The sequence below is a fragment of the Saccostrea echinata genome, unplaced genomic scaffold, assembly GCF_033153115.1.
Source record: "Saccostrea echinata isolate AGI-Se365-2 ecotype Australia unplaced genomic scaffold, CSIRO_AGI_Sech_v1 ptg000047l, whole genome shotgun sequence".
Classification (NCBI taxonomy): Eukaryota; Metazoa; Mollusca; class Bivalvia; order Ostreida; family Ostreidae; genus Saccostrea; species Saccostrea echinata.
In genome coordinates this window covers 10,861,308-10,888,740 of record NW_026889796.1, presented here as the reverse complement: position 1 = coordinate 10,888,740, position 27,433 = coordinate 10,861,308, and the positions used below count along the sequence as shown (strand labels likewise).

At 33.0% G+C, this 27,433-nt stretch overlaps 1 protein-coding gene across 3 annotated transcripts; it reads left to right on the top strand.

Annotated features, from left to right (window-relative positions):
• Window positions 1–569: 569 nt before the first annotated feature.
• LOC133202395 (methyltransferase-like protein 27) lies at window positions 570–26,852 on the top strand. Of its 3 annotated transcripts, none has more exons than XM_061338213.1 (6): window positions 570–619; window positions 23,324–23,482; window positions 23,838–23,966; window positions 24,215–24,350; window positions 25,299–25,391; window positions 26,450–26,852. In XM_061338213.1, exons 2-6 carry the CDS (start codon window positions 23,327–23,329, stop codon window positions 26,632–26,634), a joined length of 699 nt encoding a protein of 232 aa, XP_061194197.1. In that variant the 5' UTR covers window positions 570–619; window positions 23,324–23,326; the 3' UTR covers window positions 26,635–26,852. The 3 variants fall into 3 exon arrangements, with proteins under 3 accessions (XP_061194197.1, XP_061194196.1, XP_061194195.1); XM_061338212.1 differs by lacking the exon at window positions 570–619 and adding an exon at window positions 1,461–1,562; XM_061338211.1 differs by lacking the exon at window positions 570–619 and having other exon boundaries at window positions 23,217–23,482; window positions 26,450–26,849.
• The last annotated feature ends 581 nt before the right edge of the window (window positions 26,853–27,433 follow it).

Here is a 27,433-nt window from a genome sequence, read left to right as displayed (position 1 = left end):
AGGTAGGTGGGAGAAAGCTCTGAGATCAGGGATATATCTTCATGTAAAAATTATCTTGTGACTTTCCATAAAAGGTAGGGTATTACCGAGCTTTGACCTGGACTATTAGCTGGTACAAGCTACAGGTAGGTCGGGGAAACCCTTTGAAATCAGGGTAATATTGTCAATACCAAATATATTCTGCATGTATCAATGGCAGGTAGGATTGTGGCATATATTCAACGGGGATATTATCTGGTACAAAGTACAAGTAGGTGGGCGAAAGCTCTGAGATCAGGGATATATCTTGATGTAAGTTTTAACTTTTGACTTTCCATAGAAGGTAGAGTATTACCGAGTTTTGACCTGGACTATTAGCTGGTACAAGCTACAGGTAGGTTGGGGAAACATTGCGAGATCAGTGTAATATTATCAATACCAAATATATTCTGCATATATCAATGGAATGCAGGATTGTGGCATATTTAATAGGGATATTATCTGGTTCAATGGACTAGTAGGTGGGAGAAAGCTCTGAGATCAGGGACATATCTTCATGTAAAATTTTCATAGTGACTTTCCATAGAAGATAGGGTATTACCGAGTTTTGACCTGGACTATTTACTTGTACAAGCTACAGGTGGATATTGTACAGTTTTTTAAGCTGGTACAAGCTACAATTATCTGCGATCAGGGCTATATTTTCATGTTTATCTTGTACAAAGCAAAAGTATTTTGATTAGAAGTGTATACTGATCTGGCATTTCAGATCGTAATTTTTCCAGGATATGCTAAAATGATTCAGCATGCACATTCTACGTAGATGCATGGGAGAATATACTTAATATAATAATAATATACTTTAAGAGAGCGTAATATCTTTATGTTTGATTAACCATTTCACTGTCATAGGTCTGTAAGAATATTAACCTTTTTTGCAGGAATATTAGCTGAAACATGTACAAACTAACGTAGAAGGCACGTAGGAACAGGGGGGTGGGGGGTGGAAGGCGGCTGCCAGGGCTAAACAAACAAACAAATGTCTAACATTAATCTGATACCTGTCAAAAATAGGTAGAGAAATTAGGTGCATTGTTTAGAAATATATATATTTGTACTTTCGATGGAAAAATAACTCGAAATCACCTAGTGTGAAATGTATATGAGCTAGGAAAGTTGGAAGTAGAAAATGACGAGGAATATAAGTTGATAGATTAACCAATGTCTTGCTGTATTGCGTTTGGATATGCCTCGGTAAACCGTGAGTTTTGTGAGAAAATAAAATCTTGGCGCTAAGTAAGACATTCAGGTAAAATAAAATTTAAAAAAAACTTTTGAAATCAAAAGAAGATAGAAAATGTGTTTTCTTTGCTAATATAGGCAGATTCTGCATATATCAATGGAATGCATGATTGTGGCGTATTTAATAGGGATATTATCTGGTTCAATGGACCGGTAGATGGAAGAAAGCTTTGAGATCAGGGATATATCTTCATGTAAAATTTTCATAGTGACTTTCCATAGAAGATAGGGTATTACAGAGTTTTGACCTGGACTATTTACTTGTACAAGACAAGCTACAGGTAGGTTGGGGAAACACTTCGAGATCAAGGTAATATTATCAATACCAAATATATTCTGCATGTATCAATGGCAGATAGGATTGTGGTGCAAATTTAACAGGGCTATTATCTGGTACAAAGTACAGGTAGGTGGGAGAAAGCTCTGAGATCAGGGACATATCTTCTGGTTAAATTTATTTTTGACTCTCCATAGAAGGTAGGGTATTGTCTTGGACTATTAGTTTGATGAAACTAGAGGTAGGTGACAAAGAATGTCTGGGATCAAGGTTATTTTCTTAAATAAAATAAATATTGTTTCCATCCAGAGTACGTAGAGAAATGGTGGATATTTTACAGTTTTTTAAGCTGGTACAGGCTACAATTATCTGCAATCAGGGCTATATTTTCATGTTAATCTTGTAAAGAGCAAAAGTATTTTGATAAGAAGTGTATACTGATCTGGGATTTCAGATCGTAATTTTTCCAGGATATGCTAAAATGAATTCAGCATGCACATTCTACGTAGATGCATGGGAGAAACATTTTGAGAGAACGTAATATCTTTATGTTTGATTAACCATTTCACTGTCATAGGTCTGTAAGAATATTAGCCTTTTTTGCAGGAATATTAGCTGAAACATGTACAAACTAACGTAGAAGGCACGTAGGAACAGGGGGTGGGGGGGTGGCAGGGGGGCTGCCAGTGCTAAACAAACAAATGTCTAACATTAATCTGATACCTGTCAAAAATAGGTAGAGAAATTAGGTGCATTGTTTAGAAATATATATATTTGTACTTTCGATGGAAAAATAACTCGAAATCACCTAGTGTGAAATGTATATGAGCTAGGAAAGTTGGAAGTAGAAAATGACGAGGAATATAAGTTGATAGATTAACCAATGTCTTGCTGTATTGCGTTTGGATATGCCTCGGTAAACCGTGAGTTTTGTGAGAAAATAAAATCTTGGCGCTAAGTAAGACATTCAGGTAAAATAAAATTTAAAAAAAACTTTTGAAATCAAAAGAAGATAGAAAATGTGTTTTCTTTACTAATATAGGCAGATTTCTCAGTAGTAGTTTAGGTATGAGTATATTATTAAAATATAAAAAAAAAAATACAGTAATTTCTATCTTACAACTTGAGTCGATTTTAAAAAATAATCCATCTTTCACTTAAGGAATCGTCGCCTGCATGGGGCAGTGGTAAAAACGTCTGCTCTAGAGTCGCGGAGTAAGGAGTCGATCCTTACGTCGCAGGTTCGAATTCCACTGCGGGACGAGGCCATGGAGACCGTTCCTTCGGAGGAGACCATATAAATCGAGGTTCCGTATCCCAGTAGGTGCTGGCACGAAAAAGATCCCTCACTGCTCAATGGACCTTTAAGTGCCGAGCATAGGTTATCAGGGTTGGATTGGCTGTAAAAATGGGGGCGGGATCTTAAGGCAGTCTCTAGACATATGTTTTTTTTAAATGTTCATTTGTAACGATACGTGCCTGTTTCCAGGGGATAATAACACCCCCCCCCCTCGCGGATTTTCTATTCCCAATACACATAAACATTGCATCAATCGAAATACAAATGAATATTGGAAAAAAAATATATATCTAATAATATAGTTCAACGAATTTTATTTTGAATTTAAATGTATCCACGCTTGTCATCAATTTATCCATATTTGATGATTAACTTAAATGGATACATTGTTTATATGGACTAGTATTTCTACTTTTACGTGTACGACTTAAGAGACAGTCCACCAAAAAACCAGGCAATGGGTGGCACATCACATGTCATGGATTTTAATTATTTTTTGCATTTAGACTTATAAAAGCAATTGTTTATACATGGCAACATCAAGATTTTTTTTTTAGTGTTCCTCTAGTCCTATTTTTGGTAAGTGCTTAATTTTAAGTGCAAAAAGGTCAACAAGTTGGTTAAAAATTTACTACGTTTTTGTTTTGTTTTATTTGAAACAGATACTCAAAAACTGAATATGTCAATAAATATTATTTATAGTATAAACCCTTATCTTTTATAATATCAATGAATAAGACAACAATTTATATTTCTTTAGAAAAAATTATGTGGTCTAAACTTCAGTTAAGCAAGTGACTTAATGAAGTCACTATCCAATTTTTATTACGTTCTAAAATCCAATACATTGAAATGTCAGAACTTTCTCCTCATGTTATTATGAATTCAAAGTACAAATTGTTGAATCAATTTAAAAAATTGGTGGGAACAGGTATATTGAGTGAAATAAGAGGCGTCAAATTATCTGCTTTTTATAAATTTATCCAAATTAAACCGATCCCGACCGGAATAATATAAAGAAGAAAGCTACTATGATTTCATCATGAAATTTGGTTGTTTTGTTTCAATATGGTTTACAAATTACTTGATTTATTTTTAAACATGTTTTCTAGGTGGCAATTACCATTAATTTTATTACTTAATAATTATGCATTAATTTCGATCGGAATCGGTTTTATTTCAATCGGGATTGGTTTCTATATTAAAAATTAGAAATGTTTTCTAAAATCGCTCTTCGTTGTATTTTATCATAAGAATATGTCTGTGTTTTATTTCTTTTCTGTATGTTACATGGTTTTAGATGATGTTATCCATAGATTACATATATCTTAATTACTAAATGTTTTTCAGGTCCATGAAGATCTTTTGAATTACTTGTAAAACATCTGTTTGATTTCTTGATACACACCTAAAAAAAAAAAAAAATATTTATTTCATGTAACAATTAATAGCAAATTTTAAGCTTAATAATAAGATATCTCATTTCCAAGAAAAATAATCTTTTAAATTATCTGGAATAAAAAGAAAATCTAAAAAAAAAAAAAAAAAAAAAAAAAAAAAAAAAAAAAGGTCTTGCAGTGGCGAAATTATACATGCACGTACTTTAATCCAGCAAGTATTTTTTTTTTTATGTGTACAGCCTCGGCTTTAATCCAATTTTTTTATCCATTCATCATATTAAGGAATATTTTCCTGCTCTAAGAAATTTAACTTGAAATAAATAAGAAAAAAAACCTGTACACTTACATACATATAATCATGATAATAGAGCCCAGAAAAAAAAGCGGTGGGGGGGGGGGGGGGGGGTCGTCTGGGCGGCATCCGTTTTGTAACTGGTTGGATAATAATGAGATATTTTGGAAATTTACCAACCTACTGACTTATTTTAACTCCATATAAAGTATAAGGATATGTGGAACAATTGTCAAATTTTAAAAACGAAAATAAAAAATGTCCATTGAATCATCTGCTGTTTTAGTGTCAGCTTGAAGTTGGGCGTCCAGCAGTAGTATTAGCAACATTTTCCTCATTAAGTAGTAAATTGATAGATTTCTATAACTTTTTTTTTCTATTTCAGGTTTTACATTTTTAAAAGATTAAAGTCTAACCAGAATCTGAACCACCGACACTAATAGTAAACAATTATTGCTAATTAGTGAAGTGGGATGTGACGAGTACTTCCGTTCTTACTTATTCGGCCCGACAGTCGATCGTGAGCAATCGTATAATGCTGACTGCATTTTTGATATTACTGCATATAAGTTAACATATTCAAGTATTAACAACACTTCATGAAGTGCACATCTCGACTTTGCTGAATTTAATGTTGCGTTAATCTGGAATATTCATCATTACTGAATAATAAGAAATAATTCTTAATCTTTTCACATCCCAGTTTTATCAGAAATGTTCATAATAAATTACACTAGAAAAATTATTTTTAGGAATTATAAAATACCAGTATATGCATGTGCTATTAACTCATTTAAAAAAATAAAACAATTTATATAATCTATTATGATTACTGTAAAGACGTTTTGTACATGTATAGAATTACCTACAGTATCAATACTGACTTGTTTGAAAACATCTATAGCTGAGGCAACGCCCGTGAATAAAATACATTCTGGATCACAATATTATTTAATGCACTCGGAAAAGTAATTGGACAGAAAAGAGAAATTATTTAACTTAACTTTTTAAAAATCTTTTTCTTTGCACGTTTACATAAATTTATCAACTTCCGCGCAATATTTGCAACTATTGTGACGCAATATTAGATAGGTATTTGACGTCACTGATACATCAGTGGAATCGTGGATTCAACCTGAATAATAAAGCAAATTTTAAACTTAATATAATTTTTGGAGGTGAAAATTAATTCCGTTTTTGATAATAAACCAGCTAGGCAGACGGACAGTATGATTCCTAAAGACTCAAAACACCCCCACCCCAAACCCACACACTTCGTTTGGGGGGATATATAAATTCCTATGTTAAATTATGAACACTCTTTCCGACCCAAACCTCCCTGGAATCAAGATTTGAAAAAAAAAAAAATGAATGTATGCTATGTTGGAAATTTTCTCATTGTAGTCCAGGCTTGGGGTTCTTGAGAATACTATTTTCAAATGACCCCATGCGCGGATCTAGAGGGGGTTGGGGGCAGTTAAATGTATATACTAAACCAAGTACAAGTGACCATGGAACCCCCCCCCCGCCCCTATAAAACGCGGACCCTTCCTTGAAAACGCAGATCTGTGTTAAAATGGTATGACAAGTCTTAGGTATGAAGCTTTAAAAGTCAACACCACCCCCCCCCCCCCCCCCGCCACACACAAACACACACACGAAATAGGTTTTTCACGTTTGGGAAAAGAGTTTCTTTTTTTGGCTCGTCAAGAAATTTCTGGGTTGAGATATTTTTTTACTGGGATCCCCCCCCCCCTCTCCCCGAGAAAAAATTCCTTGATCCGCGCCTGGACCCCATATAATTTTTACTACCCTTCATAATTACCAAAAATATTCTATGTTAATTTTTGTTGTTATGGCCTAGTGGTTCTTCAAAAGATAAAAATGAGAAAAATTTACAAGTAGCTTTAGAACTACAACGACGATAACGCTTATATACACCAAGAAAGCAAACAAAGATGAAGAATTGTGAACAGAAAAGCTTACTTGGGCCTTTGGCTTGGGAGATGAGAAACTTATTAAAATTTGAAATTATTGTGTCATTTTTTTACGATCGACGGGCCTGCATTTCGAAGAGAGAGAGAGAGAGAGAGAGAGAGAGAATTTCTAGCTAGGTCTTTGAATAACATTGACATCAGTTCAGAAAACCAGGTCTCTAGGAATGTACATGTATATAATATAGGCAGTGCCTTTCTCTTGGAATTCATCACCTGCTTCTGTAAAGCTCGATCCTCACTTGTACTTATATAACCGACTGCGAAGGAAAACATTCTATTTATTTCGGGGATGGGGGTATACGAATAGCACTTGATGAGAGGAAATTTATTCACCTATACGTTCATTAAATATGAAAGATTGCTCCCGAGTATTTGTATACGATCGCATGACTTTTGTGTTAATTTATAAAAGTTAGATTATGTAAGCAAAGAAATAAACTAACATTTGTTAGATGAATTAAATAATTATTTAGCCGTTATAAAGGTTTTTTTAAACATCTGTACACAAAAGCGTGTGTTCGTGTACCGTTGTTTCTACGCGCTATCGATGTAATTAGGGAGAACATGATATCCTCCAGCAATTTACTTCTTATGAAAACACTTAATGAAAACATATTAGGTGAATATATATATATATATATATATATATATATATATATATATATATATATATATATATATATATATATATATATATATATATATATATATATATATATATATATATATACCCGTTAGTATCTTAGTACCTTTGTATCTACCTGTTTAATTGCAATGTCACCAACCGTAATGATCGCTTGCCAGGACTTGAATATAATTTATTACCGTTATTAAAACAACTCGTCAGCTGAGCGGACCTATGATTTAAACAGTCAAATGGGGAAATTCCATTTATTTTGGGCGCTCTTCCACATAGCATTTACGCGTATTTACATGCATGTACCAGTAATTCGTATCATGGGTAAATTCACTTTATTAGATGAAATAAAACAAATGCATAAAATTAATCTTCCTAAACAACACGTTTTTAAAACAATCTATCTAATATAACTGACGGTATGAAATAACAAAGAAAATAACGGGTTTGTGTTTGTATTTAATATGGAATGAGAACAAATCTAAACCTGTCAAATCATTTATAAAACATACATCGTTTTCCAGACACTAATTGCCATGCGTAATCTTCACATGTACTGACCAAGAGGTCACAAGATTGAAATGTATGGCTTCTCATTGCGCGAGTTTTGTCAACACAGGTCGGAGTAGACTATCTAAGCCAATGGATTCCCAAAGAAAACTGCATAGGAAGTTGTTGTTTTTGTTTTGTACACTTTTTTACGGGTAAAATTCGTTCCACGCTCGATAGAATTTTCAAAAACAAGTGAAATATTTAGGTTACTTGCGTCCGACCTAGTATTTTGTATGCAATAATATTGTAAGTTAGGAAGAAAATAATACACACTCAAAAGTACTCAATTTTATTTTCGATTTTCCTGACAATTAAAAATGTGACATCTACGTACAATTATCGTGATAATTATATACATGCTGTTTAATGTTTATGAAAAAAATTATAGCAACTCGTTAAATAATAACATTAGAGAGATAAATAAACTGTTTCTTTAATACGCAAACAATTTAAAGTGGTCTTTTCGGCATTCAAAATGCATTGAATTTGAAGTGAATAAGTGAAAGGCAGTTAAGATTAGCTGATTAAAACAAGCGAGTGATATACAATAAGACAAAATCATATGAAAGATTCGAAATGATTTTAAAGTAATTTTCCACAAAGTGCAATTATCTCGATATCGAGAAATACAATGTTTATAAAAATAAATATGCAACTTTCTTGTAATTCAGCGAATGAAATATAAATTGAAATGTACTAGCGACTTAATCAAAGATATTATGAAATAATCTGAAAGATTCAACATATTTATCCACTCATCACTTAGTTTACAAAATGTATTTGGAATGGCCATTCTATGGTTTGTTTTGTGTATCACCTTAAGTCGCTGGCTCATACGCCGATTGATCTCCGGTGACCTCCTTTGCCACGCGCTATCGAGGGAGGGGTTACATAATTGTAAACACACAAGGTGAATGTAAAAGGCGTGTACTGAATGGCTGTGAATAGGCTATGTTTAAAGTTTTGTTTTATTTTCTAACTTTATTGTTTGTTTTTATATGATAAGAATAAAAGGTTATCTTTTTCCCCCTGTTTAGAAGACTGGTTTATCCAAATTTGAAAACAAACGAAACAAGCATTCTGAGAGTATTGCATTAGCAATACTAGTCCCCTACCGGCAAGTGTAATCTGGTTCCCGTTAAGAATTGAAAATGCCATAATTCCGTCAAAAATTAATGAAGCGAGACGAAATGCAAACATGATCTATAACTAATCAAGGTAAAGCCACATACCAAAAATCAGCTCAATATCTACAAGCGTTTAGAAGAAAATTGCGGAAAACCCTTAAAAATTGAAAAGACCGTAATTCCGTCAAAAATCAATGAAGCGGAACGAAATGCAAACTTGATCTGTAACTCATCAAGATACACTCACATACCAAAAATCAGCTCAATATCTGCAAGCGTTTAAGAAAAAAGTGCGGAAAACCAAGTGGGACAGACTGACAGACAGACAGAGGGACAGACGGACAGACAGACAGACGGACAGACAGACGGACTGACAGACTCTGAGGAAACCTATAGTCCCCTCCGGTTTCACCGGTAGGGGACTAATAAAAGGGAAAGTTGGCAGTAAATAATTTGGAAATAAAGCACAGAATACTTTAAGAACCTGATTCTAAAGAATATTAACATCTAATGTACCCAGGTTTATTATTTATAGTAGGTTTATTTTAATTACACGCATGAAGAGCTCTTGTTTACTTGCTGAATGAAAACACTTACCTGTATATGTGTTATGCTTCTAGCTCATTTAGAACACAAGACTCAAACAAAATAATGTTTTCTTGAGATCAATAAGATGTTAAATAACAACTTTAGTTACGGCAGCTTTTTCGAAATATTTACCGTTTTTGAGTTATAAAGCAAAAACTTTAAAGGGCCCCAGATCCCCAATTTTAGGGACCAGACCCTTTTTAGCGGTGTCAAATGAAAGGCCTTAAAATTGTGTACAACTTTTATTCTACATGTCTTATCAAAATATTTTTAGTTTAGAAGATAAAAAGGAAAAACTGTGTAAATTTTTGCTCTCTTAGGCGTTCTAATTTTTGACCCCTCTCTAGCGCCATTTTGAATACAGAAATTGAAAAACAAAAACCGATGTGCACAACTTCAGTGCCTCTATTATTTAAATTCATAGAATTTCCACTCCAGCTTTTGTAGTCTCGGAGCCTTTGTCTGGAAATGAAGCCAACCAAATTTTCATTTAAAGGGAAATAACTCAAAAGCGGAAGTGGGTTTTTAAAATGTTTGAAAACATTCTGATAGAGTTTTGTAACGTCTATAAACCCTGCAAATTTGAGCAAAATCCGTTGAGAAATGAGCAAGACACGAGGTCTCAAAGTTGGCGTCTAGGAAAAAAAAAAGAATAATAAGAATAATCTTAACCATCAGAATCAGTAGAAGGTCTCCCGTTGGAGCGAAAGACCTTAATTTCATTGCAGAGTTTGGTGCTAAACGTCATTGAATGTTATATATTCATTGCATGATAAAGGGGGGAGATCTGTTCAACTAATAAAAATCATATTCCCTATATTGCCCTTTTGAGTGAATAGAATTCTTCATATCTCCAAAACACTCATGCAGTAATTACTTATATACCAAAACAATACGAGGTTAAAATAGCAACCTGTTATTTTCTACCACGTACGACAAGTATTGAAACTAGAGCCGAGCTCGTTGCAGAGCAACGAATAGGTCTTCCGTTGGAGCAGTGACCTTGAGTCAAGGTCATGCCAAATTCTAAGATGATAAATAATCTTGTAAGGGACTTATCAACTTGCAATGTTTCGCCAGTAGAAAGACAATAAAATAATGTACACTTTCTATTTCGTGACCTTGAACTTGTCCAAATGACCTTGCGTCAAGCCATGACATACTCTGGTTATGACGCAAACCTATCTGTGTTACCGATTTGACAAGTTCACATATGTTCTTTCAGACCACACATCCAGTTAAAGCATCTTGTTCTTAGTGACCTTGAACTTGAGTCAAGGCCATGACACAGTCTGTATGATACCAACAATACCCTTCCGAGTGTTTCCGACATGACAAGTTTACATTTTTTTTTATTTCGTTTCCATATAGTTGTAATTTATTACGTTTAACTCGCTGGCTTCAAATTTTATTGTAAATATGTTTTATGTCCAATTTTGATATTGAAAAATGTCGGCGTCTTTGAGTACGTGTACAATGTGCATTACGTTACCCCATCACATCATGTTTTATAACGCAGACCATACATGTATATATAGTCAGCGTTATAAAAAGGTGAAAAAAAAACAAAAACATTTTATTCATTAAAAATCTCTGCTTAATTATCTTTGCCGATTTCTTACAGAACTAGAGTGTTCCAAGGAACGCATGTGTCGCCTGCTTTTAGCTTCATTAAAGATGTAACTAAGTCTAAAAGTGATCAGCTATTTATTTGCTATGGATGGCATATAGTTCATGCAAAAAAAATTGTCAGTCTACACCATCCATTTTGGAATACCGATCCCGTTGTATTTTCATAGTACTTAAATTTCAGTTTTTGTGGTGTCTTTATTTCATATAGTGTCAAAATACATTGTCATGAGCTCATAAACATGTATAAATATTAATTATCTCTAATTTCAAAAGACATATGTTAAATTTAACCCTCTGCAGTATATTTTGCGAAAAAGGTCAAAGGTCAAGGTCAAGTGGACTGTAACACTGGTATTTTTCAAAATGTTTTATAACAAACAGTGCGCATTCTAAAAAGCATAGACTTACCTCTTAAATATCAAAAAGAAGTTGTATATCGGCATTATTGGTTATTTTGAAAAGTAGGTCAAAGGTCAAGTTCTAGGATATCTAGGTCGGAAGCCATGGTAAAATACAAAAGCCATAGTGTCAAGCTATATGTGCAAATTATCAAATCCATACCTTACAGTTTTCGAGATATAAGGTGTGACAGACGTATGGACAGCAAGACAGAGAGACGGACGCCAGGCAAATTGATCGCTAAATGCTGCTCTGCTCTGCAGGCGACACATAAATGTTTGTTTGATTGTCTTTTTGTTGTTTAACGTCCATTGAGCTGCCAGCATTTGCCAGTGCCCAGAGGGCTACAAATTTAGGACTGTACTCGGCACTTACGGCCTTTGAGCAGTGAGGAATCTTTTTTCATGCCAGAACCTACTGCTACACGGGACCTCGTTTATACGCTCAAACCACTGCGCCACGCGGGCGACATGGTGGTATTCGAAACTGCGACTCCGAATCGTAGGGGTAGAAACATTTTGATAAAGGTACTATCATTATGAAAATCATTTTTTGACTCAAACCTGTTGAAAGCAATTTCATTTTTTTCTGAGATGGGGCACAAACAATCAAAATTTTTTGATATATAAGAAAAAAAAACCCAAAAACATAAATGCCGGAGGGGGGGGGGGGCACGACCGTATAGCTTTAAGCTTTATATTAAAGAAGAAGGAATAACTTGTCATTTGTCAAAGTCTTTTATCTTAACGCTTCACTTTTAATTGTCCATAACAGATTCTTGTTGCAAAGTGAAAAGTATACATTTATATGAAGTACAGGTATCATCTCATATGCATAATCTATTTAATCAATCATTATTTTCTTAAGGGAAAGTGAAATCTCATTCAAAACTTGTCACAAGTACTGGACTCTCTGATTAATTATAATATACATGTAAGAACGGATCGTCAATTAGGACTGCAGGTTTGATAAATTCACAGCATGCATCTTCAGCCTTAATTAAAAAGTTGTTTCGAAATATTACACTGTATCTATAAAGCACTATATCTATAAAGCAGTGGCACCAGAAGTTTACAATTTTGATTGACAGGTGTAGCGCCCTGCATGAATTTCATGTACATGTAACTATGTACAAACAAAAAATGAAGGGATCTAAAGAAAAGAGTTATTGTGATTGACATTGTAATTAAAACAGAGACAATTAAAAGTAGTTTGGCTGTGCTGGCCTTTCTGACATTTGAAGTAAAGTTTTAGAATAACTCATCATTGAAATGAAGTTGTAAAAGTGTATTATCAATTATTTTCATTTTCATCATTAGATGTGTGCTAATATGTTTGTTATGTTCAAGTCCATGTACTCCTTGTACATTTTTTCTTTTGAACCGCGCATGCATGCGCAGGTGGAATTAAATTATAAAAAGTTAACATAGTTCTTAAATGCATGACATTTACGTTACACAGTTCTGGACATTGGAAATAACTAAGCTTATAGTGTTGCCGATGTTTTATCGTATGCTAAAAAATATGTATAACATAAAACATGTATTTAAAAAAAAAAAAATCAGCACAATATAGCCTTTAAGATACTTATACATACAAATCAAATTACATATAATATGAAATATTTTATTGAAAAATTACGATCTCTTCTCTGTAAACAGGTAAACATTGAAGGCGAAAAGGGGCTCGAATAGCCGCCAGTTTTTTTTTTCTTTGGAAAGTGTACAGTTATCTTGGACGACACATCGCGTACAAGTACAGTGTACAAAACAGCAGTGAAAATAAAAATAATGAACTCAAAGTTTAATTCTCTTCTCTCAATTATTTTTTGAAATATAATTACCAACCAATATATAAGTTTTTTTTTTACCAGAGTGTATACAAAGCGACTTTTCAAGCGGTACATGAAAGCGTTTGACGCGTGACCAGGTACATGTAATTGCTTTCTAAGCAGGCAAACTCAGACTATCAGGTAGCACAGGTTGCTGCCCTGTCAATCAAATCAGTAGCTATTGTTTTATTTTTGTATGATTGACGGGCGGTATATTATCAGTCTTAAGCTAGGTAGATTTTGTGGGCGTTAATGGAAAATTGGGTGTTTAATAAAAGCACACGTACTTGCCATATGCTGGAAATACAAAACCTTGTGTGTCAAGTTAGAATTATCTGAAGAATTAACCACACGCAATGAATCTCCGAAATTAAACACACAATAACACATAATTGAGAAATAAATCGTTTATTAAATACATGTACATGTATGCAGTTTTAAGATTAGGATTCATGAAATCGGGGACTTTTGTTCGCCCTTAATATATGTTTTGGATTAATTAAGTCAAATTAAGATAAGATTAAATGATTTAATTGAATGATCCGATATGGTTTAAAAAAATAATTTTCTGAAATCATTGTATTAGCAAAATGAATATAGAACGACAATGTTTTGTGTTTGAGCGCTAATAGCTGCTTCCTTGGCCATATGCTATCGAGGGAAAGGTAACATAATTGTAAACAAACACAAAACCCGGGATGTATGTGAAATGCGGTTAAATGCAGTTAAAGACTAATTTATTTTTTGCTAACTTTTTTTAAAATTTAATATAGTGTATGTTTCAACATTAAACGACGAAAAGATGTTTTGTTTACGAACGCAGGTCGTTGGTTCACACGCAATGGATCTCTTGTGATTTCCGCCACAATAATGAAATAAGTATATCACCAATTTGACCAACATAGATAAGATGAGATAATTTGAAAGATCCGATATGATTAAAAAACACAATTATCCGTGCATCGTTGAGTTTGCAACATAGATTTAGAACGGCAAAGCCTGTTTAGTGTATGGCCACTGATCACTGGATCTAGCTCACGCGTGATTGGGGGATGGCCGGTTACTTAAATATAAACAAAAACAAGTCCCGAGACGTATTGAAAATGTGTGACTCAATAATTTGGAATGAAGCCACAGAACACGTAAAAACTTATTTCAAAGTAATATTAGTATTTATTTTGGATAGGTTTATCATTTATAGCAAGTTTATTTCAATTATGCGCATAAAGATTTCACCTTCACTTGTCTAATGAAACTAGTTACCTGTATATGGGTCAAGCTTCTAGCTCATTTATTAAACAAGACTCGAACAAAATAACAAGTTCGTGAGATCAATAATATGTTAAGGAACAACTTTTAAGCGACAGCTATATCGAAATATTTACCGTTTTTGAGTTATAAAACGAAAACTTTCAAGGACCCTAGATCCCTAATTTAAGGGACCAGCCCCTTTTTGGTGGTACCAAATGAAAGACCTTAAAATTTTGCACAACTTTTATTCAACATGTTTTAACAAAATATTTTTAGTTTAAAAGATACATAGGAAAATATGTGTAAATTTTTGCGCTTTTAGGCGTTCTAATTTTTGACCCCTATCTAGCGCCATTTTGAACGCAGAAATCAAAAAACAAAAATAGATGTGCACAACTTCAATGCCTCTATTATTCAAATTCAGTAGTATTTCTGTTCCAGCTTTTTTAGTTTCTGAGCCTTTGTCTGGAAACGAAACCGAAACCCCCCAAATTTTCATTTAAAGGGAAATAATTCCAAAGCGGAAGGGGACTTTTTAAATGTATGACAGCATTCTGAGTTTTGTAACGTCTATAAATTCTGAAAATTTGAGCTAAATCCGTTGAGAAATGAGCGAGATATGAGGTCTCAAAGTTGGCGTCTAGAAAGGAGAAGAAAAAAAAAAAAAGAATAATAATCTTAACCATCAGAATCAGTAGAAGGTCTTCCGTTGTGACGGAAGACCTTAAATAGCTAAAAATAATGATGAAAAGAATAGAAAAAAGACAGTGAGTTATGAAGTTTTATTTCCATGTCGCGTGACGTACTGTCTAGAACCAAACAACGCGTTTTGTAAAATATTATAATAAGGTATAATAAAGCGATATACCATAAACTATACTACAAAAGGGAAAATCTACTCTGTCTATCCAATATTATAATAAAAAAAAAGGAAGTGGCTCCAATTTGTATGAAATTTTAATATCCGATGAGGAATTACATTTCAGTTTGTTCATAATTATTTACAAAATAAGATATGTGAAAACTTTCATATAAAATTCATATTTGAATATTAGCTCTATATTGGGAATGTAAAATTAGCACATGAATCCGAATTGGATTTTTTATTTATATGACCCCCCCCCCCCCCTCCAAGCCAAAAAATCCTTTTAACATGACTTCTTGCTCTCAATTTCCACACAAACACATACAGGTAAAGTAATGTCGCTTGCATCGATCAAAATGGAAGCAAAACATTGAATGTGTCTTTGAATGAAATTTTTCATGCTAAATTGACATTAATTTGTTTTCTTAAAAAATTAGCGCCTCCTCTTTTCCTGCGGGAATTGCAGGACTGCGCTGCATACATACATCATAGGAAGAAATGATGATTTTACTATATAATCTTTACTTTAGTCGTTAAATTTCTTCAAAGTTTTACATTTTGTGAATAATTTGCGAATTAGGAAATTAAGCTTGAGGAATAATATATTGGGAAATAAACACAAACGACATGTAATTATTTATTTTTAGAAATTGTATTGAAAAATAATGACGCCACCGTGTCTTCTGTGCTACCACAGCAGTGTTTGTCGTGTGATTTAAAACTTGTCAGACAACCATATAAATTAGATTCAATAAAATGAAATATATGGAGATAACGAACAGTATTCAAGCTCAAAAGTCCATTAATCAATACAAAATAGAAGCAGAGCAAACACGGACCTCCAAACATCAGAGGTGGTATCAGGTGCCATGGAGGAGTGGGCATCCCCTGCCGACCGGTCACACCCGCCGTGTGCTCCTTGTCATGATCGGGAAATAACGGAAAAATCCGTCGACAATTCAGTGTGTAAATAATGGCCTAACAATTAGTATGAAAAACATCAGTCAGCATTTGACTCAATGAAAAATTGTATTTGCTGACAAGGTCATTGTATCGACCATAGAACTTACGAAATGATGACTTTAAATGAGACAGCTGATATTCTTGTTTCATCAACTTATTTGTCAATAATTTACCTCGTTTTAGAAATTGTACATACGTAGAGCATGCTCTTGCGTATCGAATCAACTGAGAGATATACTAGTATACCCCGTATGCAGGTGATGAAGGTATATTGCTGCATAAGTAAGGGAAGTTGACGATTGAAAAGTTAAAGTCATCATGTTTATCATAAAGCTTGGTTGTTAGATTACCATTAACGTCTTTTTCAAGTAAAATATTCAAATATGAAACAGATGTGTCAGACTCTGTGGTATCTTTTATCTCAAGTTCACAAGAATATATCGTATCCAATAAGAATGGAAATAGCCATTGTTAATTGACAATACGTCGTCGATATATGTAAATGTCGAGTTGAAGGCCACAGCAAGTGTTTTCTTCTTTTCACGTACAAGATTTTGGACAAATTCTGCTTTATATGAATACAAAAAAAGGTCTGCTAATAACGGGGCGCAATTGGTACCCATGGGAATTCCAATAGATTGTTGGAAGACCTGGTCTCCAAAAACCACATAGATATTGTCAATCAGAAACTCAAGCATCTTTTTAATGTCAACTTCAGAGTACTTGTGTGAACAATCAGAATGTTTTTAACAAAATAATTTTGCAAATGACCAATGACAAGGTAAGTATATTTACGAGTTCCATTTTTATTGAAAAAGCAGCTGTCAATGATATCAAAAAGCCTGGACTTTAATTTATCGTGGGGAATGGTTGTGAACAACGCTGAAAAGTCGTAAGTTTTTAAGCTGTTGATTTTGGTAAAATCTTGTGATTTCAAATTTTCCAAAAGTTCCTTGGAATTTTTAAGTATCCACATCTGATTTATACCACTTCTCGAATATATTGTTGCACAGTACTCTTGAAGTTTCTCCTTCACCACTGTTAATATCTTAGTGAGGAGTAAAGATAGAGGCTTGGTTGAACATTTACTTGAACCCGCTATGTATCTTTGTTTGTAAGGATTTTTATGAAGTTTCAGAATCCAATATAAATATGGTAATTCAAATTCATTTTGGTTGTTTGGAATATTAAAAATATTCAAACTGACATATGATTTTGAAGAATTTTTTCCTTAGAAAGGGAACTATGAGTATAAGTTGGATTACCACTTGTAGAATCAAATCCAAGTTCCTCTAAAATACATTTAATATAATGAGCCTTACAAACAAAGACAATGTTGTACCTGTTTTGTCAGCGGGGACCAGTACGTACTGATCATGTAATCTATCTAATTCTTTTTTTACTTCTGGATTATTGAATACAGAAGGATAGATGGTTTTCATATTGCCTCTCAATCTTTTAATGCGCGATTTTAACATACATCTGATACATTTAATCCATTCTGACAAAGTGTCAAGGTCTTCTTTTTCATGTCTTGTCCATTGCCTGGCGTAGTCCTCTACAGAATCCATAATATTTATGAAATTCCGACGCCAGTTGAAGGATCTGGGTTCCCTAAATTTAGGACCTTTTAAAATTAGTGATCTAAGGTCCTCATTATTAACTATATTTACTATATAAATAAATCCCCAAGATACTGATGTACATGTAACACTAACTGACATTATGCACCGTTGTTTAAATTTTTTGCTGTTACAGAAAGTTGCACGGGATACCCGATTTCGCGGATTCAACGATACCCTGATATCGGGGACTATACGCGATTTCACGGATAATACCCGATTTCGAGTATTCTCTCCATCCTGATTAAGGCTATATTACAATTACATGTATATATATCTAGATCAATATACAATATCATAAGGCCTTGCTATTATTATTTATTGTACCCATAAGTTAGTTTAGCAATTAGAATTCTTATATCATGGTGAACAATTTACATGTGTCTAGATAAAAGAAATGTTTTTCAATACAGCTGAGAAACTTTCTTAGATATCTGTTAGAAACACATACGTATCTTCCACGTATTTCAGTCTTTTTTTAAGGACAGCAACTTTATCTGTATTCAGATCGTCATGTACGTTTAAATTTTTTTAGCAACTTCTGTATATATGTCCATGTTTAAAAAGAAATGAATAGAAAAAAAATCAAGCCTCGCTGTCAGATTATATTGAGGACGCTGGGTTCAAATTTTTTAAAAAGCTTAACGGGAATTAATTTTGCTCACGTCAGATAAGCTTTTTAGCACTGAAAGTTGATACTTGTTAATAAGTATACATCGTGCTCTTGTTAGTCACGACAATGGTGGCAAGCAAACTGTCTATAAAGAACGGAAAAAAAGATTAAATCAATGAAGGAAGAAAACAATTAATGCTTTGTTCTTTTTGAAAAGATAATGTAATGTAGATCTGATAAAACGAAAAAAAAAGAAAAAAAATCTTTATCCTGTTAAGGCATTGGTTGCAAAATGACGGACATAGGCCATACACAAAATTACAACATATGTTTTGGGGGGAAAATTACAAAGCATTTTTATGGCTAATTACAGTTTCTTACGGTTGACTAAATCTTGGCAACCAACCAATTTTATTTGATACACGTACATGTATAATCTGTTGATTGATCTGATGGTCGTCTGTGTCCGTTTTATACTCGTTAGATAGTACTTTCTCCCGATTTTCATCAAGGAAGTTTATTACAATTTAAGTTTGGGGTAAACAATGATAAATTACATATACATGGTACATATTTTTGATTATATGAAAAGGACATGTGTACAGAATAACCCCCTCCCCTTTTTTCGCAACATGTTAAAATTCTCCTTGGATGAAACACACGTATTATCCTTACTTATACCATTTGGAAGGAAAAATTTCGCTTTGTATCAGATCAAAATTTAAATGTATAAGTTTTATTTCTCCAACGGACACGCAGTGTATTATAGTTTTTGAAAGGGGGATACGGGTGGAAAGAATAATTGATAAGCAAAAGAAAAGAACATTCAAAAAAGCCTGAAAATGTTTGAACAAAATTTAAAAAAAAATTAATTAAAACTGCCCTATTTCTTTGCAGGAGAATATAATCTTTCCAATTAGTACATGGACGATAGATGTGAGTGAAAATACAAATGAATATACATTGTACTCTAAATATTTCAGCAATGTGTAGGCAAAAACTTGACCGATTGCGTCATATCCACGTGCTAAGCGATATGCATGAACGATCTTAACAGGTATAAGGTTGCCAACAACAGGTCAGATTTCACAACTGCAGTTAAAAGCAAATTATTAGAAAACATTTGAGAATTAGATAGCATAGTTCGATTATCACTGATTATGTCTATACCGTGGAATGTTTCTGAAGCGAATACTATACCTTTGTATTTAAGCTGTAACCTGTATCATTTTTTTTTCTTTTCGTTTTTTCCTTACAAGCTAAGAAGTATAAAATTTAATCATTTTTATTTCTGACTATTTGTCATTTCTTCTTAAACTTTTTTTTACTTCATTCTGCTTCTGTGCATTTTATGACTGATACAATGTGTGAGATCGTATATACGATCTAAAAATAGAATCAAAGTGCACAGTGGACAATATATTATTTTTATGACACAAAACCGTGTACTCTTACTTGGACAATTGATAGTAAAAGTATAAATCACTCACAGCTACAATAAAACATTTGCACTTTCGTGCAATACCCTTTTTGTTTTCACCAGAATTTCCTCTCTATATACCTTGTATACGGTACCCTTGGATTTGGACGCGTTGATTTTGGCACGGGACTCATTGTTGTCATTAAGAGGGGTCTTTTGGACCCATGATAACCATTTTCAAAATGAATCACTGAATATGAGCTGCAACTTTGATGTCGGGGAATTTTTGTTGCAAATTTGTTATTAACTACTAGTATTTCAATGACAGAAGAAAGAACGTTTATAGACTTCTGTTGTTTATATTTGCGATGGAAGAACTATTTATAAACTTTAATTAAAGCAAAATTACATTATTGTCGTCTTGTACAACATTGATTTCTTAAATAATACTACACATTCCCCTGTACAGAAATCTTTCTTTTGGAAAAAATTAATACTTTATTTCAGTCTAATTGATCCTAAATGTTTAAATAACATACAGATTTATCGTAACAGCACGTTTTAAAAGCAAAATAAAATGCTCAGAAATGCAGCTCATATTGCTTTAAATAATGGATGTGGTAAGTTGATATCTGATGATATATTTTTTTCATTAATGGTTGAATAGTATGTTGCTTTTTGATCATTCATTTTTGTATATATATCTATATCTATCTATCTATCTATCTATCTATTTATATATATATATATATATATATATATATATATATATATATATATATATATATATATATATATATATATATATATATATATATATATATATATATATATATATATATATATATATATATATATATATATATATATATATATATATATATATTAGCCATGTCAGATGACATAGGACTGACATTTAGAACAATTGTAATAACAAACTAAAACCATTGTTTAAGTAATATTTTGTCTACATTTTAATATACTTCTCGATGTCACTGATTTATAATCTTATTGATCAACGATTTCATCACGTGATAAAAAAGACAAGGAAAAGGGCAGGGTATGCGTATACAATGATAAGGTAAGAATGTGATTTGTCTTGCTTGAAATTAACATGTCATATTTTTATTTAATATTGACACTCAAATTACCTTCTACAAAACAAACCAAAATACATGTCCTGGTTTACTTATTACTTGTGCAGACTCTATTACTAAGGAATTGCCTAGTTTACTCGTTAGTTTACTCGTTACGTTGGTAGACTCTATTACTCTAAGGAATTGCCTAGTTTACTCGTTACGTTGGTAGACTCTATTACTATAAGGAATTGCCTAGTTTACTCGTTACGTTGGCAGACTCTATTACTATAAGGAATTGCCTAGTTTACTCGTTACGTTGGTAGACTCTATTACTATAAGGGATTGCCTAGTTTACTCGTTACGTTGGCGTTACTAAGTAATTGCCTAGTTTACTCGTTAGTTTACTCGTTACGTTGGTAGACTCTATTACTAAGGAATTGCCTAGTTTACTCGTTACGTTGGCGTTACTAAGTAATTGCCTAGTTTACTCGTTAGTTTACTCGCTACGTTGGTAGACTCTATTTCTATAAGGAATTGCCTAGTTTACTCGTTACGATGGCGTTACTTAGTAATTGCCTAGTTTACTCGTTAGTTTACTCGTTACGTTGGTAGACTCTATTACTAAGGAATTGCCTGCTTTACTCGTTACGTTTGCAGACTCTAATACCTAACAATTGCCTAGTTTACTCATTACGTTGGAAGACTCTTAGTCTAATACCTATAAGATTTTAATTCTTCATAAAGCAGCAGATTATTACTGAGAAAATAGGATGATAAAAAATTGCATTACATGTAAATGTATCGGTATTAAATGAAATTTAATACCTTTGATGTTCTTGATCCAAGTTTGTGGATAAGTCCGGATTCCCCCTGGTATTGATTTTCAGTTTTTAAATTTATATATTAAGGTAATCGACCCCTCCTCCCCCATTAGAAAATACGGACCCCTGGTAAAATATCATTTATATATATGTGTGTGAAGGAAAGGGACTTGTTCTAACACCACTCCTTTTGAAATAGTTTTTTTCTTTTTTAATTATTTTATTTCGATTTCATTTCTTTTTCTGTCGATGTTATCGCCTTGGATTTCAAAATACACAAACTTTACACCAGATTTTTGGGTTTTTTTTTTCATACGTCAGAATTCATGTTATGTTGTTCCATCATAAACTGGCTGCAGTTCTCTGCAGCTCGATATTTAAATGGTTGTTCAGCTCTATTTTTTTTTAATCAGACCATTGAGCTACAAACCTGCAGCGTAAATGAAAGTGACATTCTAGATGATCGAAGTGGATAATTTTTATGAAATAAATACGCTTTTCTGAACAAAATGAGACTTTTTAATTCTATTCACGAATTTATTTATTTCTGGAATCTTTGTTCAACACACGCTCGCGCATTGTTTTGGTCTTTGTACATGTTGTAAAGGTAGAATTGTCGAGGTCGCTTAACTGCATTGTAATTGATTTCTTAATTATTATTTTCTATTTTCTGTGTGATCCGGCTTTAGATAATTTAATAATCCACATCACTGTAACTCTGGAAGGAACGTCATCTGTTTTCCCCCTATTGAAATAAATACAAAGTTATGAACCATATATCACCTGAAATCACGTTTGAAAACAGACATTATACAAACCGTTTTACAGAATTCTCAGATTTCACTTCCTCGAGTTCAGTATTATTTTCATGTTTTAAAAGCAAATTTGCTACAGTTTTAACAGAGAAATGTTTTATTCAACAAACAATTACGGATTTTATGAAACATTGTAATGCACATCAATGAAGGCAAAATCGGGAGGAAAATAAACTCCGCGTGGGGAAAACCCAGCCCCTTATCATGTTCTCATAATCAGCAAAAGAATTCGGATTTCTCTTCAGGAGTGTGGTATCTGCATCATGCATAGAAATTTAGTCTGTTCATTTGAAAGAATCGCAGGGGGCTCAAAAGTAGACTGTCTTTTTGGAATTTATTGTATAACCAATATGTCTTATTAATAAGTGTATGTGTAAAGAAAAAATCATTAATTAGTATGGAAATACGAAAAGGTGAGTACAGTATAGAGATGGCAGGCTGACGAAGTCTGAATGAAATGTGATAATTGAAAGGATGGTGTCAAACATATTGATTCAGTTACAAGAATCTAAGTGACATTTTGAGACGCTCTGCTAAGATATATACGATGTGTTAGAACAGATAATGGCGGCGGAAAAGGCAAAGAAATTCCAGCAGGAGGGCAACCAGAGGGATGTAGCTGCGTACGCCCAGAATTATGGGGCTCACAGAGAGGGAATCACGATGAAAGAAGTGGCCGATTACTACACAGAGTGGGCGAATTCTAATAAATATGACGTGGTAATTAGTGGTTAATAGTCTGCCATTAGAAACTTTTTTCTCCAAGATTTTTGTTATCAGAAAAATACTTTTCATAAATTGTGATGCAACACTAGTATATAAAAGAAAAATCTTAGATGTTTGCGGAGTGTAAATAAAAACTTTAAGGAAGGACCTCTGACCCCATAATTAAATCATATTCAGAAAATTGTTGCCTTTAGACTTTTGTCAGAAAAAAATAGTACCCACATAAAATTTTGAGTATTTCATTTTACTACTGTAAAATTAAATTTGAAGAATAACTCACTCATATCTCAGACCGTAATTTACATTATATTAAAACCAGAATGACCTGTATGCCTTTTATTGTGTATAGGACCTGGGACCAGACCGATATCGTGGACCAAAGCTTGCTGCTGAGACTCTTTGTGACCTGATTTCGGAACATCGTGAAAGTGTTCGAATTTTAGACATTGCTTCTGGAACTGGATTTCTTGGACAAGAGGTTACACTTTGATTTTTTTTCAACCATAATTAACTTGACTAATTCTTCCTACAGTAAGCATGGTCTTAAATTAAATTTAACAACTTTGCATTGGGAAGGTGCTGAACTTTTTTTGTAACATATTCGAGATTTCAGTGCAAGACATCTCATTATATAAGAATTATCTTTGTAAGAAAAGATGTTTAAATATATGCATAAAGAGTACTAGTATTGTTCTTTAATTAGTACAGTGCGTCCTTGCTTTGTAGCTCTGGGACAGGGGGTTTCGCTCAATCGACGGCTTAGACCCTTCAGAGGGAATGATTGAGGCGTCCAGGAAAAGAAATGTATATTCCAATCTCATCTGTGATTTTATGAGTGAGAAAATGCTGAATATTCAAACAGGTACATGTGTTCATATCATATCATGAAAAGTATATGTGAATATTTACGATTATTTTGAATATTCTTAAATTTGGTGGAAAAAATTAATTAGTATCTATCTTAAGGAAGCTCTAAACCACAGGCACTTGTTTCGTATACGGGGCACCCCCTACTTATTTTTACCAGGTTGTCCCGTATACGAAACAAGTGCCTGAGCTCTAAACACTAAAATGAAAAAAAAAGGTTTTTTGGACTTTGAAAAAATTAAATTATATAAAGGTGTACACATATTGAGTTTATCTAGTTTATTTTCAACATAGGGTGCCGCACCTGCCATATTTCTCCTGGAAAAATGTTCAAAGACAATGAAGTATAGATAGTTTTCATATGACAGATTTTTTCTCCGAGTTATTTCCCTTGGCCGCCATTTTGGTGGTCAACCTGATAATTTTTTCTCTTTGTCTTACCAAATCTAAGAAGGTGTAGCAGAAATATTTGGGGAAAAATCTTTATAGTATAGAAATTATGAAATAAAGGAGGCTTTAACAAATGTATATTTTTCAGAAAAACAATGCTTCTTACCCCACAATGGCCAGTATAAAAAGTCAAAGTTGGTTGAATAGTGAAGGAATATGAGCATGTTGACCTCCAATATGGCGACCAACGGGAAATAACTCTTGCTAATTTGGGCCTACTGAAAACTATCTATTATAGCGAACAGAAATCACCCTTGTTTATTTACATTACGAAATTACCTGCAAATAACGTTTTCAGTTACTTTATCTAATATAATGCTAAGAATATTTTAATCTATTTCCAAATGGTTTATTTATTGAAAATATCCCAGTTGTTCAATTTTACATCAAAGGGCAGATCACTCTAAGTGCATAAATGTATCATGGAATTAGAACTCTTCAGTGAGCAGTGTTTAGAGCTTCCTTAAAATAATTTTTTTTAAAAAATTTTTAGATACTTATGATGCCGCTGCGATTGCTGGTGGTATGGGAGAGGGTCACATTCCATGCAATGCTCTGTATGAGATGCTTCGTATAGTAAAACCTGGTAAGTTGTTCTTTCTGATTTACAGCAAAGTCCGATTGGTGAGTTGCTGGTTAATAATAAAATCTTTTGACTCACTATTACTGGTTTAAATTAAAACCTGATGAGTTTTTCTTTATGGTTTTTCAGTGGTGAAATCTGGTTTATAGTGTAAAGTTTTTTTGTGACAATTATTTTAATCAGAAAATAAACATGGGATATGAAAGTGTAAGAATTTTCCGTAAGAATAAACAAACCTGGTAATCGGATTAAGGACAATGTAAACTACCAGGAAGTTTATCTATCTTGGGAAACAGCAGAGACATACAATATGTCTTTGGAAACAGTAAAGGAACATTGCTAAGAATATTAAAGTTTATGTTTCAATTACAATTTATTTCATAAAATTCAAGGATTTTGTACAAATTTATTGAATAACTTGTTTACTTGAATCTGATTTGTCTATTTCATATGTAAATGAGCATTATTTATTGTACATTATAAAATACGATCTACGGCGCTCTTCCAAAAATTGCCCCTATAGGATTAACTGTACGACTCACAACTCTCAGTTAAATAAACTCTTTGAAAACGACTATTTGTCTCATTGGCTTACAACAGTAAACATTGTGAGTTGCTCTTTCTGAGTTATAGTAAAACCTTGTGAAATGCTTTTTTTTGTTTGTTTGTTTGTTTTGTTTTGTTTTTTTTTGTGGGTTTTTTTTGTGTTTTTTTTTTGTGTTTTTTTTTTGTTTGTTTGGTTTTTTTTTTTTTTTGGCTGGTTTAGAATCTGTTGAGTTGCTCTTTTTTATTACATGTAATAACCAAATCAAAGAGCTCTATTGTAAAGTTTTTTAATAATGTTTTTTTTTCCGGTTTAAATTGTAAAAATAGTGCTGTTTGTTTGTTGCTGTTTTTCCTGACACGTGATTTTGAGATTGAAAATGTTTGTGGCAATTCCAAGAGATGACATCGTCGTTTGATTTATGATATTTCCAAGTGGTTACATATTGTGACTGTCATCTTTGTTTTTATTTCCAGGTGGTTCCATTGTGATTGTCATTTTTGTTTTTTACTTTCAGGCGGTTACATTGTCATTGTAATGAGAGAAGAATATCTAGAACATGTACAGGATTATAAAGACAGACTAGAACCATTAATGAAAGAATTGGAGACTTCAGGCAAATGGAGGAAACTAGCGAGAAAAGTTGTACCAAATTACTCTTTCCAAAATAATGGTGTCATCTTTATGTTTCAAAAATGCTAAACCTTATAGACTGTAAATTTCTTAAGTATGGAGGTATATTACGTGGTCCCGTTTTACATAAAAATTTATGACTAAAATCAAACTGTTATTTTTGGATATTACTTTCTTTTCTACGTGAATTTAAAAAGAATGAAGAACGATATATGTATGCATATAATTTTTAATAAAATCATTTATTTTATAGGATTTTACTATCAGGTAAATTTGTTGGTCTTATAGTCGTAAGTTCTTTTGTAAAATGTACTACTTATTTGTCGTTTGAGTTAAAAAAAATGAGTTAACAGTAACAATATATTTGTTATTGTATAAAATGTATCTGAGGTATATATTTTACAGGTTTATATCAATAAAAATATGGTTGAATACGAGTATTTGTCATATCCACATTATGTTGTGCTGTAATGTAATAAACTGATCTCGATTTCAGTTGCCATGACAACAATAGCATATTTTCTTTGTACCTTATAAACCGCAGAAGTAGTCTTCGAGTATTTAATTGACACATCTCCATACCATCAATAAAGTACAGCGATACTTGTAATAAGCATGTACGTATGATCTGTTGGTGGTTATTATATTTTCAGTATATTGATAACAATACTCACACACACCCACACACTCTCAATCTCTCTCTCCCTCTCTCTATCCCACTCACACACAAACACCCATACACACACACTCTCTCTTTCCCTCTCTCTCTCTCACACACACACACCCTCCCTCCCACTCACACACATACACACACCCTTACTCGTATTCGCCTGAAACTCACTACATATGACTTAACACCTGCAACACA